General features: G+C 39.4%; 1 protein-coding gene across 1 annotated transcript in view; it reads right to left on the reverse strand.

Annotated features, from left to right (window-relative positions):
* SLC30A8 (solute carrier family 30 member 8) overlaps window positions 1–12,364 on the reverse strand; it is a 36,724-nt gene extending 24,360 nt beyond the window's left edge. Inside the window, exons 1-2 of the mRNA XM_020888658.2 lie at window positions 12,294–12,364; window positions 2,840–3,039 (exon numbers count right to left, since the gene is read on the reverse strand). Coding sequence (XP_020744317.2) covers window positions 2,840–3,039; window positions 12,294–12,364 — 271 coding nt within the window. The remainder of the gene's footprint in view (window positions 1–2,839; window positions 3,040–12,293) is intronic.
* Between the last annotated feature and the right edge of the window lie 4,527 nt (window positions 12,365–16,891).

The following is a 16,891-nucleotide window of genomic DNA, read 5'->3' on the forward strand; positions in this document are numbered from 1 at the left end:
AGCTAAAATATATCAAAAGATTATATCCAAGAATGTCTCTGAAGTCAGAAAATTTATTAGGGAATTCTTAAAAAAGAAAGAATAATTACAATGCCATATAAACTTTTAGTTTTTTTATATAAAAAGGAAGTTATTAAAGCTAAATTTTTCATTTCAATATGCATAACTCAGATTCAAAAACCTAGAAAAGTAGTTCCAAACAGAAAGCTATAATTAAATTTCAATGACGAGAAAAGGTATAAAAATCCTAACAAAAATATCAGTGACTCAGATTGAGCAATGCATTGAGAGGATGGTCCACCAAGGTCAGGTTCAGAGGCACCATATGGGAGCCTAAGAACATGAGCTCTGGAATGCAAACTGCCTGCCACTGATAGGTATGTTACTAAAGTCAATACTTTACTCTTTGTGCTTCAGATTTATGGTCTATAAACTGCAATTTATAATAGGACCTACCTCTCAGGAATGTCATCAGGGTTAAGTAAGGTAATTCATGGAAAGCACTCATCACAGCTCCCAGCACATAGTAAGCATAACTAAATATTAGCTGTTGTCATCATAATGTCAGAAATGCATGGTGATCTCTTAATATAATGCACATTGACAATAGGTCAAACGTTTTAAAAAACAGAATGAACTTAAAAGAAAAGATTTTGATAAAAGGCAATACTCATCCTTGACTATTTGTTAACCATTAAAAAACTAGGAGGACAAGAATACTTTGTTAACATAATAAAAATACTTAGCCCCTCAGGAAATATTTCACTTAACAGTTAAATAGTTGAATATATGACTTGATTTAACATATTATTTAACATGATAAAAATATGAAACATACAGAAGAAATATAACTACTGAAAGCAAGGAGAAATAAAATTTTTTTGCACAAAAGAGGGTTATCTCCTGGGATGGGGAGGAGGGATGACAGGAACAAGGAAAGTTAACTGAGTTACATTTAGAATGGCAATAGTTCAAATACATTATTGAATTCAAAGTGAATATGCAAAATGAAGACTTTCCAAAATACAATAAGTAGCAATCTACAAAGCAGGACGTGAGAAAAGGGAGACCCCACTCACCTCTGGAAAAAATAAACCAAACACACAAAACTATTATAAACCTAGCAAGAAATAGATTGTCCATGTCTTGAAACAAGCAAACTAAAACCACAGAACCTTGAAGAGAGATGTAGAATATTGGGGTAAATGGAGAAACATACCATATTTCTAGAAGGAAAAACTGAGTATTTTAAGAAGATTTGTGTTCCCAAATTAATTCATATACAATGAAATCATAATTAAATTTTGAAGGAAGCTAAACAAAATTATTTTCATGTTCAATTAGAATAATAAACAGGAATGAACAGCTTTATATTTTTTTCTGTTAAAGGATAATGAGGGAAGAACAACAGACATTACAACATGTAAATCTGCATTAAATAAGTTAACTGCCGACAGATCAGCAGCACAGGTCAATAGAACACCTTAGAACCTAACTCTGTTAAGTTCAAGAGGGCAGTGACATATGTCTACTTATGGCTGATTCATGTTGTTGTACAGCAGAAACCAACATGTTGTACAGTAATTATCCCCCAATTAATAATAAATTTAAAAAAAGAGAAAAGTAATAGGGAGAAAAATCAATGGAGGAAATAATGAACTATTCCATAAATGATGCTGAAATCTTTGTTAGCTCGTTAGAGAATTTTCAATCTTGAGAGTATATATAATTCCATATTGATTTAAAATTAAATGTGAAAAATTGAACAACATAGTGATATTTATCTTCTCAGTAGATAGGAAAGGCTTACTAAGCACTAAAATAGTGAAAGAGTAGTATAATAAAACAAATCAGTTCAAAATGAAATATTTGATAGAATTACCTATATAAAATTTGAAACTTCTCTAAGTCAAACCAAAAATTAAACCAAAATTAAAAAGTAAATGACAAATTAGAATAGTGCTTATAACAAATGTAACAGAAGTTAAATATCCTAATATATAAAGAGCTCCCAGAGATCAATATAGAGAATTACAAATTATCTGACAAAATACAGATCACTAATACATTAGCAGAGGGAAATAGAGATCACTAATAAACATGCAAACATTGTTAACAGTAACAATTAAAGGAATGCATATTAAAATAAAGCATATTCATCTATACATTAGCAAAGATTTTTAAAAGATTGAAATAAATTCTAGTAACGATTTGGAGATAGTCATTCTGCAAAACTGGCAGACACAGGAACTGTTTCAAGCTTTCTAGATAGCAGCTTGACAATGTTCACAAAGAAGTAATAAAAATATTCATAGTCTTCAGCCAACAATTTCCACTCTCAGGAATCTCTTTGAAGGGATAAACCAGAAAAGCAGGCAGAGTTTTGTTCAAGATTTTTCACTGCATCGTTGTCCATAAGCAGGGGAAAAGCTCCCTAAATTTCTAGCAATGGAGACGGTTATGAAAATCACAGGAGCATACAGGAGCAGAATGTTGCTCAGGCATAGAAACGCTTTCTGAAGAATATTTGATGGCATGGCAAAAAGCATTCAGCATGCTCTCAGTTATATTTTACAAAGTTGTGAGCTATGAATAGAAAATATACAGTACAAAAATACTCCATAATGTTATTGGAGATTATCATTCAATTGTGGGATTTTGACGAATATTATTTTGCTTCCTTCTATTTTCCAGCTTATCTACAATGAGCATATTGTTACTTTAAGTATACAGAAAATATTCAGTCTTTTTTTAAAAGAAAGACTTTAGACAACCCTCCTGTAATGACGCGGGGGTTTCGTTTGTTTGTTTAAGCAGAGACGGTTTGAGAAATACTCACCCACGACCTCTGCAATCATGAAAACTAAGCATATTCCTGAAGCAGCGCAGAGCTTCCACTTGGCGTGGATTTGCTCCTGCGCCCTGTCCTCTGTGGCCTTGCACTTGTGGTGGCGGTGATGGATGACTCCTGACTCCAGCTCCTCTGGCTTTCCTCCAGGACACTGATCTTTATTCAAGGGTTTCTGCTGGAGTTCCACGCTGTGGAGGAGTTTGACAGAAGCAAGAAGTGAGCATGGTTGCAAACAAACTTCTTACTGACAGCCCTACCAATTCTCAGAACAGCTACGAGGACATTTGCTGACTAGCTCGGAACTTAGAATTCACAGCTCCTTCTAGGTGAAACATCCAGTGTAAGGAACAAGCAAGAGATTTTCTTCTGAATTCTCAGTTTCAAAAAAGTTTTTTTTTTATGTAAGCAAACTCATGTTTAGTCTATACTACCCCTGAAAGGGCTTCCCAGGTGGCTCAGTGGGTAAGAATCTGCTTGCAATGCAGGAGATGCAGGCAGACTCAAGTTCAATCCCCAGCTCAGGAAGATCCCCTGGAGGAGGGCATGGCAACTCACTCCGGTACTCTTGCCTGGAGAATCCTATGGACAGAGGAGCCTGGTGGGCTATAGTCCACAGGGTCACAAAGGTCAGGCACGACTGAGCAACTAAGCAGGCACACACCCCCACACCTCTGATTAAGAGATAGCAAAGGAGGGACTTCCCTGGGAGTCCAGTGGTTGAGAATCTGCCTAACAATGCAGGGGACACAGATTTAATCCCTGATCCAGGAAGATTCCACATGCAGTGGGGCATCTAAGCTTGCGACCCACAATGACTGAGCCCAAGCACCCTAAAGCCCATGCTCCGCAACAAGAAAACCCCCTGCAGCAAGAGAACCCACCGCAACAGTAGAAGCCACCCCAATGAAAAATAAAAGCCTGTGCGCCTGCAACAAAGAGTAGCCCCCAATTGCTGCAACTAGAGAAAGCAAGCATGCACGCAGCAAGGAAGACCCAGTGCAGCCAAATATAAATTCATTTTTTTAAAGAGATTAAAAAAAAGGAGAAAGGAAGCAAATACATTTTGATTCATTTCCTTCCCAGTTACTTCACTGAAAAGATTTTGGACACTGCTATAAATTTAGAAAAGGGCAATGATGAGATTATTATTATTAATGAGTAATATGTGTGTGAGCCAGCCTGGTGATGGAAATACTCACTGTGGCGTGCCATCACTGTCTTTCTTCCCAACAGTCACATTGTTAATAGGTTATAGCACTTTTTCCTGCTGAGTCCATATGGACCCTTTACACAGTTTTGCAGAAATCTCTACCGATCTATCAAAGTTGTAATGAGAGTTTGTTGTTGTTGTTCTTTAGCCGCTAAGTCATGTCAGACTCCTTTGCAACCCCGTGGACTGTAGCCCACCAGGCTTCTCTCTCCATGGGATTTTCCAGGCAAGAATACTGGAGTGGGTTTCCATTTCCTTCTCCAGGGCATCTTCCCAACCCAGGTATCAAACTCACATCTCCTGCATTTGACAAGCAGATTCTTTACCACTGAGCCACTAGGGAAGCCCAGTGAGAGTTAAACCTACTTGGACTTCCCAAAAGAGGCAGTGCATTTTTGTTCTGTTCAAGTATAAAGCATTCATAGAAATATGGAGCCATTTATAGACATACAGAATTTTACAGATGCAGAGATTGTGGATGACATTAATCCAGTGCCACAGAGAGGAGCCTGTCAGTTATAGTCTGTGGGGTCACAAAAGGTCAGACACAGCTGAACAGCTATACAAACAATACAGTTTCTTACTGAAGTAACTAAGATTCAGAGACTTGCATTGATTTCCTGAGGTCAGATAGCTGGGAAATGGCAGAGCTGGGACTCCAAGCTCAGTCTTGTTTTCACTGTGCCCACATTGCCTCTCTATCTGAACATTGGTATGCTTAAAACCAAATTTTACCTCTGCAGTGATCTCGAACTACTCAGGCTTATAGTTTTGATAAATTTATTAGAAGACTTAGGTTATTAGAAGAACTTTGCATTCATGGCTTTGAAAGGCATAAAGATGGAAATAAATTATTTTCCTCCACTTGAAGAGTTACTTCATTGGTCTTATCACCATCCAGAAAAAGATCTGATGGTTTTGGCCTAAATGATATTTATGATTATAACTCTAATTATCATTATATATTTTTCATGAATAAAATAACATACATATTCATTATAGAAAAACTGGAATTACAGAAAGGTACAAAACAGAGGGAAAAATCACTAATAAGCATACTTCCAAGAGACAAATATTATTGACAGTTTTTTGTTTAGCTTTGTAATGCATAAATGCACTTTTTTTTTACTTGGTTGTTGTTGTCGTTCACTCACTAAGTCGTGTCCATCACTTTGTGACCCTATGGACTGTAGCACACCAGGCTCCTCTGTCCTCCACTATCTCCTGGAGTTTGCTCAAATTCATATCCATTGAGTTGGTGATGCTATCTAACCATCTCATCCTCTGCCACACCCTTCTCCTTTTGCCTTCAATCTTTCCCAGCATCAGGGTCTTTTCCAGTGAGTCAGTTCTTCCCATGAGGTGACCAAAGTATTGAAGCTTCAGTTTCAGTATCAGTTCTTCCAGGGAACATTCAGGGTTGATTTCCTTTAAGATTGACTGGTTTGATCTTGCAGCTTCTCAAGGGACCTCTCAAGAGTCTTCTCCAGCACCACAGTTTGAAAGCATCAATTCTTCAGCACTCAGCCTTCTTTATGATCCAACTCTCACATCCGTACATGACTCCTGGAAAAACCGTAGCATTGACTAAACCCACTAGGGCTTCCCTGGTGGCTCAGATGGTAAAGAATCTGCCTACAGTACAGGAGACCCAGGTTTGATTCCTAGTTCGGGAAGATCCTCTGGAGAAGGAAATGGTAGGCTTGCCTGGCTGACTCCATGGAAAGAGGAGCCTGGCAGGCTGCAGTCCATGGGGTTGCAAAGATTCAGACATGACTCGGAGACTCACACTTTCACTTTCTTTGACTATACAGACTTTTGTTGGCAAAGTGATGTCTCTGCTTTTTAATATGATGGCTAGATTCCTCATAGCTTTTCTTCCAAAGAGCAAGCGCCTTCTAATTTCATGGCTGCAGTCACCACCCACAGTGATTTTGGAGCCCAAGAAAATAAAATCTGTCACTGTTACCATCTTTTCTCCTTCTATTTTCCATGCAGTGATGAGACTGGATGCCTTGATCTTAGTTTTTTGAATGTTGAGTTTCAAGCCAACTTTCCTCACTCTCTTCTTTCACCTTCATTAAGAGGCTCTTTCGTTCCTCTTCACTTTCTGCCATTAAAGTGGTAATAGCTGCCTATCTTGAGGTTGTTGATATTTCTCCCAGAAGTGTTGATTTCATCCAGCCTGACATTTCATATGATGTACTCTGCATACAAGTTAAATAAGCGGGATGACAATATACAGCCTTGAAGTACCCCTTTCCCAATTTTGAACCAGTCAGTTGTTCCATGTCTAGTTCTAACTATTGCTTCTTGACCCACATAGAAGTTTCTCAGGACACAAATAAAGTAGTCTGGTATTCCCATCTCTTTAAGAATTTTTCAGAGTTTTTTGTGATTCACTGTTTTCTTAGAGACAATATTAATTATAATGTTTTTCATTGCAAGTACAGAAAACAAAGCTCATGCTAAGTAGATCAATACATGGGAATTATTGGTTTTGCAGCTGAAAACAGCTAGAGGCATCAGGCCTGATTTATCAAAGCTCCAGAGCCATTGCTCTGCAGTTCTCTACTACTCTTTTACCACAGGCTAATTTTTATCATAAAGTGAAATAGTTGCCCAAGGTAATCAGGACTGTGTAGTTGTATTTTCTTATACAGGGAGAAAGAGTGTTCATTCTCCCAACTGCTAAACAGGAGTCCTGAGTTGCATGCTGATTTGGCCAGCCTTTAAAGCCAGAGGAATATGGATGGGCTAACTGGCTTAGATCTTATTACAGCCAGAAGACTGGCTAAACCCAACCCCACTGACTCTTAGAGCTGAGAGTAGGGTAAACTCTACCCAGATCACATGACTGCAACTCAGTGGGGGTGGGCTGGGGAGTCCACCAAAGATACAGTTTTGGGAGCTAATTTTTAGCTGTATATATTATTAGCATTTTCTCAATTTATTAAATACTCTACATCATTAGTTCAATATAGAGAACATTATATTTAGTATAGCTATATCACAATATTTCCTAAAATTGAATAATTGACTCTTCCAATTATTTGCTTGTATAAACTCTGCTGTGATTCATATCCTTAAATTTTGTCTTTACTCAATATATTATTATTTCCTCAAAATGTAATCCTGAAAGGGGAATTACTGAGTTAAAAAATATCTGCATTTTTAAGGAAATTCATAGATGTTGACAAATTGGCTTCAGAATGTTTTTGCTGGTGATGTTAATAGCACTCAGGATTTTGAAGAGTTCTAAATAATCTAATTGGAATAAGAACCATTTGACAAAAGACATGTATAGTTCTTATATCTATAGATTTTCAGCTTTGTAATGTGATACACACCGATAATTAGCAACCATATAGCATAGTAATGTTAGTCACAAATGGCCATTGACTCAGAGGAGCCAGAGAGCTGATAGAAGAGCATGCTGGAGATTTCCTTTTCCTTTGTGCTGAGAAGGCAGTGTGAGAGGGACAGGTCACCGAATGTTCTGGCATCGTTCTTGTGACCACTGGTGTACTTCGCTCTATTTTCTGTTTATCATAACCTTGTAGGCACAGAAAACCAGGTGGTGAGTGAACTTACCTTGGAGCATTTTTGAAGGCAGAGTATGCAGGACTCCTACCAGGGGCACAGCCTGTGTGCAATGCCACAAGAGGAAAAATGCACAAAACATGGCCAGGTTTAACTTTTAATCCTGTTACCTTGTCCTAGACACGGACAAGAGCTGAGATTGTTTCTTGAAGCACTAAGCCAGAAATCCAAAAGTGGTACTGAAATTGGATTCAGTGTGTTCATACATGTATATGTATATATTTTATGGGGAGAGGCAGGAGCCCACCATCTTCACTGAACTCCCCAAAGGGTCTACAATTCCAAAAGAAGTTAAAAACAGAAGTTAAAATATATTCCTCATCACCTCATAAGACCAAAGAGATCTAACTGTCTCTAGATGTAGGACAGGCCCTCAATCTGAAAGTGATGCAAATTCTAAGAATTTTAAAACATAGGTTCTAGAAAGCAAATGCTAGAATATGTAAAAAACTGAAATGTGAATCTGTCAAAGAGTAAATCACCAGAATTCCCACCCATTCAAATATGACTGAGGCTTTGAAAAGCAGGAGCAATAGGGTTGAGCAAATAAATTTACTGTAGTATCAAAGAGGAAAAAAAGGCGGGCAGGGGGGAGGTAGAAACAGAGAAGAAAAATAACGAAATATTAGAGAATTTGGCATCAGTAGCCTAGAACTTTGAATTCATCCCTTTAAAAAGGAATTAAAGAGTGGGGCTTTATTTTGTGACCTTGGAGAATCATTTTTTTTTTAATTTTGTGTCTTATTTTCATTTGGTTTTAGAGGTTAAACATTTTTGTTTCTATACCTTTGAAGTGAAACTGGTAATATTGGGCTGGCCAAATAGATTGTTCAACATTTTTGGCCAACTAGGTAATTTTTTAACCTCTTATTTATACGTTGACTACGTAAAATCACTTTGTTCTTGTACTTTAACATTACTTTTCCCCAGAACGTCAAATCACTAGTCCTGTTGGGAGAGGAAATAAAAGCTTAGGTCCCACCATGGCATTTCCACCACTTCATGTATTCATCCATCCAACAAATGTATTGCATGTCTACCATACATCTGCCCCATCAAAGGTGCTAATGATACCATGTCCTTGATACAAACAAAGCTCTTGATCTAAGAAGCTTTATGTCCTAGCAGAGGGGGGACATGGCAAACCAGCCAACAGTAACAGAGGCTGTGTGGTATCATGGGCAGCACCTGGGAGAGGAAAGGTTAAAAAGAGTGGTATATGGGAAAGTTGAGAGACCATAGATGTAAATGTATTTTAATTAAGCACTTCAAGCTATTGAGAGTAACTGGTTTTCAAAGTTTAATTTTAAATAAGTAATCTCTCTAGTCACTCAAAACAATTTTCCGCCCATCTCACTGAAACCTTATGTACATGTATATTTAGACCTAAATAGCCTGCTTCCCTGGTGGCTTAGTTAGTAAAGAATCCGCCTGCAATGCAGGAGACTGCAGTTGGATTCTTGGGATGGGAAGATCCCCTGGAGAAGGGATGGGCTACCTGCTCCAGGATTCTTGGGCTTCCGTGGTGGCTCAGCTGGTAAAGAATCCGCCTGCAATGCGGGAGACCTGGGTTTGACCCCTGGGTTGGGAAGATCCCCTGGAGAAGGGAATGGCTACCCTCTCCAGTATTCTTGCCTAGAGAATCCCCATGGGCAGAGGAGCCTGGCGGGCTATGGTCCATGGGGTCACAAAGAGTCAGACGGGACTGAGCAACTAATCTGATATCCAAATAGAGCTTCCCTGGTGGTTCAGATGATAAAAACATCTGCCTACAATGCGGAAGACCCGGGTTCGATCCAGTCCCTGGGTTGGGAAGTTCCCCTGGAGAAGGGAAGGGTACCCACCCCAGTATTCTTGTCTGGAGAATCCCATGGACAGAGAAGACTGGCAGGCTACAATCCATGGGGTTGCAAAAAGTCAGACTGGACTGAGTGACTAATACACACTCAAACAACCATCACCACAATCTAGTTTAGAACATTTTCATCACCCCGAAAAGAAATTCCATACCCTGCAAATCCCCATTCTCCTCACGCACAGTACTACCTGAAGAAACGACTAGTCCACTTTCTGTCTGTATGAAATTGCCTCTTCTGGATATTTTCGATGAAGAGAACCGTACATGATGGAGTTTCTGTGACCGGCTTCTCTCACTTAGCGTGCTGTTTGCAAGGTTGATTCAGTTACAGCAAGTACAGGACGTCAGGACGTCACTGCTTTGTATTTAGCGTGTCTGCAGGAGGGCGGGAGGGGAAGGCAACAGAATTCACAGTGGGAGGTGTGAGTCCACATCCCAGCTCTCCTGTGACCAAACAGACATCGGCAGGGTGGGATGTTTCAAGAGAACAGCATCGAAGCATGTATATTATCTGGGGTGAAACAGATCACCAGCCCAGGTTGGATGCATGAGACAAGTGCTCGGGCCTGGTGCACTGGGAAGACCCAGAGGGATCGGGCGGAGAGGGAGGTGGGAGGGGGGACCGGGATGGGGAATACATGTAAATCCATGGCTGATTCATGTCAATGTATGACAAAACCCACTACAATATTGTAAAGTAATTAGCCTCCAACTAATAAAAAAATAAAATAAAATGCAAAAAAAAATAATGGTGCTTATCCAGCCCAGGTTGGATGCGTGAGACAAGTGCTCGGGCCTGGTGCACTGGGAAGACCCAGAGGGATCGGGTGGAGAGGGAGGTGGGAGGGGGGATCGGGATGGGGAATACATGTAAATCCATGGCTAATTCATGTCAATGTATGATAAAACCCACTACAATTCTGTAAAGTAATTAGCCTCCAACTAATAAAAATAAATGGAAAAAACAAAAAAGAATGGTGCTTATTCTCTTTGCAATTCCCTTTCCTATGTGGCAAAATGAGGGATTAGGATAAATGATATATGTAGGTTCAAGCGTTTTGGGTTTCTTTGTTGTTGTTGTTGGCAGCACCCATGTGGCCTATGGGATCTTAGTTCCCCCACCAGGCTCTACCCTTGGGAGGATCAGGCCATCAGAACTGAGAGCTACGTGTCTTTCCCTTAGAGGACTGATACTACTTCAGCTAAACGTTTCCTTGGAATGAAAACAAGGAGTCCTATAGATTCTATCGTTTTTATTTGAAAAGAAAGTAAAAATGAGCTTGACAGTTTTTATCATCACTGTATCCTGAAAACTGTACCCATATATGAGGTGAATGAGACCTTATAACTGTAAACAGTTGCTTTATTTGCATGACAGAGAGCTAAATGGTCTATTTAATGAGAAGGGAAATACCATTAATTCAATGATGTTGAGATGCTCTACTAATAGTGTCCATAGTGTTAACAATTTATTGTTTAAAATTTCTGCCAACCTAACATGAGGCTTTATTGTTTATGATCTCAATAAATTCCATCTAATATTATTTTCCAAGAAAAATAATTCTTACAACATGAGATAATGTGCTAGATTCTTCATTGTATATTTTTTAAGCAAAGTTATAAATATCCTAAGGAAAAGTCCCTTTGCAGTTGCTCGAATATTTGATGTTATCAAACACAATGCCACTACTTTTTGGAATATTAATGTGGCTTCATGAAATGCATAAAAACATTAAACATACTATTATGGGTATGTATTCTCTTAAATTCCACTCCTAACATAAATTTTTTTCAGGTTCTCATTCATTTATCTATGTATTCTGAGTACTTTTCTCTTGGATTGAATTCCCCAAACGCACCAAAATCTCATTCTTATTTGCCTCTATCTTTACCAGGAAATAACTCAATCATGAAAACTTTTGTAACCCTACCTCCTGTGTAGGGTTTCCCTAACTTCACTCTAACTCCTTTTTCTTTTGCAATTCTCAGTCTATCACTGCTGAAAAGCTTTCTCTGGCTACCAAAGTCCAGCAAAGACCTAGCTAGGTTCCCTTGAGATATTCTTACTGAATGCTCCTAGAATAAACACATGCCATTTTGTAATTGCCTATTTCTCAAACACGTTCTACATTAGACTCAAACTTTCAAGAAGACAGAGATCTGTGACTAGGAATGTTTTTGCTTTCATTATATATCCAGATGTGTTCAACCAATAATTGCTAAATAAGGGGGAAATGAATGAATACATTGCACATGGCACTGTGGAAGATAATAAAAAGAACTAGAGCTAGGTAGACCATTAAACTCAGCTGTATTTATTCTAGGTGTGAGTATTTGATAATGATATTATGTAATGAAAACAGCAATTAAGATCAGTGTAACCACAATTTGCCACACAGTTGCAAAAAACCTTAATTCTTTCTAAATATAATTTACTAAAATTTACCATCTTAAAAGTGGGAATAATTGAGGAAAAGAAAGGTAAACACATTAGATTGTATATATCAATCTTTTAGAAAATCTACAGATAAAAATATACTAATAAGATGTATCCTTCATGCACTCAGGATATGTAAGGAATCAAATCAACTATACAGAGTATGACCTTTTCAGAATATAAATTATACAAGTCAATCAACAGTTGATAAAATTTTGCAAAATGCCCCTGGGTTGCAAAAGCAGAACTCTCCAATTCTGAAGCAGTAGGATCTAGGGACTTTGTGAATATTCAAGACACAGAAAATTGTGAAGCAGAATCGGATGTCTGTTACCTGTCTAGTGTGAAGGCGTACATCTTGGTGGCTTTGTCATTCACAAGGTAAGTTCTTTCCAGAAACTCCATGGTGGCCAGGATAAATGCTTTGGCTGTTGTTGTTGTTGTTGTTGTTGTTGTTGTTGTTGTGTCAGTGGCTGCTGCTCTTTAACTCACTGTCCAGTTTTGGAAACGAACCAGTGTTGCAATTAGTCTCACACTTTCCAGAGAGAAAATGAAAAGACTTCCGGGATTACAGTAAGAAGCCTCCCACATCAATGTTCTTGATAGATCTGCTAAAATTACACTCTGTTTGAAATATCACCTGGCCTCATTCTCTCACCCACAAAAACTTGTTTCCTGCAGGTAGAAACATATGGAGTGTGTGTGTGTGTGTGTGTGTACTTCCCATGTCTGATTCTGTTGTGCTTTCTGGGAGGCAGAGGAGCTCAAGGGTCAACTACTAATTGCTGATGGAGGGGGTTGGTCTTCAGAGCACACCTGAGCGAGCTGCAAACAGTGACCTTCTGTATGCTATTTCCCCCTCCTCTCTTTTCATTTTCTTTTTCTTCAGTGGAGAGTGGGGAGGTCTCTCTCTGAACCCAAAAACATTTCTCCTGGGATTTAGTTCTAAAATGCCCTCTAAGCAGCTGTCACGATTTACTTCTCTTCTCTTCTAGGACCTTTGGGGATTTCACTATTGAAGCGAGGACACGGGTCGTTAGTCACTGGAGTCTGTAGTCTGAAACAGTCCCTGGTGCGGCAGCTTTGAAACCCTTTCGACAGGCAGGAGGAGGGCAGTCTCCGCTTCTAAATAAATAACAGCCCTCAGTCACACAAGAACTAGAATGATCTGTGTTCTCCCTGGCCAGGGGGTCCTTGGCTGAGGATAAAAGACAGGCCCAAGCCGATCCTACCAGGCAAACCCATCACATCTTAGAAACCCATCACCATCTTAGAAATGGAGTCTTCTCACTTAATCTCGAGAGAACTTCAACCCCCAAATTCCTGTGAATTGACCTTTTATTTCATGACAAAGAACTTTCAAAATAAGAGAAAGGACCATGGCCCAAGGACAACAGCCTGGTCACACAGCAGACCTTTACGTGTGAACCAAAGACCACCCAAGAACTATGGAGATGCACACAGGCGCAGACAAGGGCAGAGTGGAGAAGAGGGCCTAGACCCTCCACCTCTGAGTCCTGAACTCCTTCTTCCTCTGTGGAGACGAATTCCCTAGAGAGAAAACTCAGAGTGGTGTAATCCTGGAGTAGCCCAGTGGCCCAGAACCCGGGGGATTTACCCACGTGACTGAGCAGAGATCTCCTGCCATTAAATCAATATTATCTCCTGGAAGGAGAGTGGAATTCAGTGGCCGTGACTATAGGCAGTGAGGGGAGAAGTCACCTTTCACTGAGTGGCTGAGGTCTCCTATGACACCTGCCATGAAGCTGTACCTCTTGTCTCTTTGAAGATTTCGAACACTCTCCTCTCTAACATGAATTCTAAGGTCTCTTCATGCGGACCCCTGCCTACCTGATCATTAACTTTGCTCTGACAGATGGAAACCAGAGAAATGGCTCTGGGAGGCCATTTTTCTTCACAGGAGAAATTCTGGGTCTGGTGTTAAAGTACTTCCTTCTCTTACATCCTTATTCTTAACTTTGCAAAATAATAGGTTATTCTGTGGAGGCAAAAGTAAGAAACGAGGAAAGAATGACTAATTGATCGTGTGACCCACTGCCATACTTTACAGCTTGAATCATTTGTGACTGGTTTCTAGCACATAATAAAAGAAAGAGAATTCAAGTGAATGAGTATCAAAAAAGTGAAGCAACTACTTAAAACCAGGCTGAAATCCCTTAAAGATAAGTGCCAAGAAGAGGAGATAAATATTATTCAAATGCAGGAATTAGAGTATTTAGCTATAACTTTCAACAGAGACAAAAGTAATCTGGAGGTTTGAGGTTTCACACAATGAGTTTGGTGGCTGGCACGCACACAGACGCACAGATATATTTGTGCCTGTTTGTGATTCCATGGGCTTTCCCTGGTGGCTCAGACAGAAAAGAATCTGCCTGCAATGCAGGAGACCTGAGTTCCTGATTCCATGAGTATGGAGAGATATACATACATGGTTATGAATGTGAATTGCCAGTGAGAAGAGAATAGCCTGGGGATATGTGAGAAGGGCAGAGTAGAGCTGATATAGACAGGGTAAGGTGGAAGTAGGAAAAGAGGAAACAGGGATCCAAGCAAAAACAGGTGAGAAAAAAATGTATTCTATGATCACTCCTGAGTTGAAGTATATAAAATTGCCATTTTTGTAGACCCAACAGTTTCATATGATTTTACTTAAATATATACGTGCATGTGCGTGTGTGTGTGTGTGTGTGTGTGTGTTAGTCACTCAGTTGTGTCTGACTCTTTGCAACCCCATGGACCGTAGCCTGCCGGGCTTCTCTGCCTGTGGAATTCTCAGCAAGATCACTGGAGTGGGTTGCCATTTCTTTCTCCAGGGGATCTTCCGCACCCAGGGACCGAATGTGGGTCTCCTGCATTGCAGGCAGACTCTTTACCGTCTGAGCCACCAGGGAACCCTGCACACATGTATCCATACTTCTAAAATGCATGTGTATGCATGTGTGACACATTTAAAAATAAAAAGTTAAGTGTGCATATACTTTAAAAGTACTGGGAAATTAGGTACTATTTTCATCAGAGCTTTGTGAATTCCCAAGTACTACCCTCGACGATAATTACTTGACTGCAAATCAAAGCTTCTGGTATAAGTAGCATAACAGCAGGGAATTACAACAAATAAAATTTTCATATTAAAGAAAGGTAAGTTTTGTTGCTGTAAATTTAGATGTAAAGTTATGATCAAGAATTACATGCATGTTATGTAAAATATTCACCTATTGATTATCTTATCTTATAAACCCCTTTTAAACTGCACCGTAATTCCTCTTCCCCCAATATGTTGTCAGTATATTGTTTATGAAAAATGTCCCACCCTCCCCAACTAACCTTTGGCCCACTTAGGCCTACACTGACCACTAGGGGTTAATGGCCCAAATCAGATGCCACTCCACGTAAGTCACAAAATATGTATTTAGAAAGCAACACAGATCAAAAAAGAAAACCCCCTATCTTGTTGACAGTTGGTTTTGGTGGGCATTTTGCTGCTTATCCCAGTTTCCTAGGCAACCAGCTTTCAAACCATCCTGAATTACAGGTTGTCCTCTCCGCCCACTCTCCATCACAAGCTTGTAGCAACTGAAGGGGCAAAATGCAATTTATAACAGTTAACTCTGGGAATAAATATTCTATCAGCCACAAGAACATAACTGACACAACCAAAGATCTGGTTCTACTCCCCAATGCTAGCTGTTGTCAACAAAAATTTCTTAATAGGATTTTACATGTGGTAGCTAACACATCTGGAAATATAATTTACATGTGTGTCTTACACATGGTTTGCTATTTTACTTGCAGAAAGGATGTGTGTATGCAAAAGCATTGTAATCATCCCTACACACTAAAGTACTGAGTTCTCACAATCTGCATTCCCCAAATTTAAATTCTTATTTCAGGAACACTTCATGTTTTCATTGTTTGCATATAACTGTTCTTTACAAAGACATATGAAAATGTGCTTGTTTTTAAATACAAATGTGGATTCTTATTCTGTTTGTATCCTTGTTGTTTGTGTGTAGAGGCAGTGGAATAGAGTAGTTTTGCTTGTTTTTTAATTTCTCTTGTCCCCTTGTCCAGACAGTGCCCTACCCCACAGAAACAATAGCTTTGATTTCTGTCACCATTGATCAGTTCCACCTGTTTTCGAACTTCATAAAAATGGAATCATATGGTATTGACAGTGTGCAATATTTTGTATATGGTTTCCTTCTCTCAACATAATGTTTTGGGGATTCATGCATCAGATTGGTTTAATGTATGGACTTTCAAATGTATGCGTGCTAAGTCGGTTCAGTTGTGTCTGACTCTCTGTGACCCCATGGTCTGTAGCCTCCAGGCCCCTCTGTCTATTCAAAAATATAACAGACTTAGTTTCGGTTTCTGGTTTGACCCTTTTCTTCTTTCCTTGAACAAGTTTTCTGACCTCTGTGGTTTTCAATTTCTCATCTGTAAAATGAGGACATTATTTAGAATCTATCTTACAGAGTTCTTATGAAGAGTAAAAGAGGTACTGTGTATAACAGTACTCCATGTAGTATCTGCCATGTAACCAATTTTATCTAGATGTGAGCTGCTATGTAATTGGCCATGTCTAATCATAACACCTCGGCTGTCCAGTAGAAATTGACCCCAGTCTTAGTAGAGGCCAAGAATAACTCAAGGAATGGAAGTAGAGGTTTCTGGGGAAAAGACCTGGGAACTTGAACCTGCCATTAGCTGGATGACTCTGAGTAGATGCCTCAAATTCTCAAGCATGAACTTTCTCAAATAAGAGATTTGTGTCTGGCCTATCCTTCCCACGTGGTAGTAGAGTGCCATTCAGGATGTGTCCTCTTTATTGAGGACACAATAGAGAGAAAATGCAGACTCCATCAATATAACCACCTACTAAAGATTCTGGACTTATGCATTCCCACA

The sequence above is a fragment of the Odocoileus virginianus genome, chromosome 15, assembly GCF_023699985.2.
Source record: "Odocoileus virginianus isolate 20LAN1187 ecotype Illinois chromosome 15, Ovbor_1.2, whole genome shotgun sequence".
In the NCBI taxonomy this organism is placed as follows: Eukaryota; Metazoa; Chordata; class Mammalia; order Artiodactyla; family Cervidae; genus Odocoileus; species Odocoileus virginianus.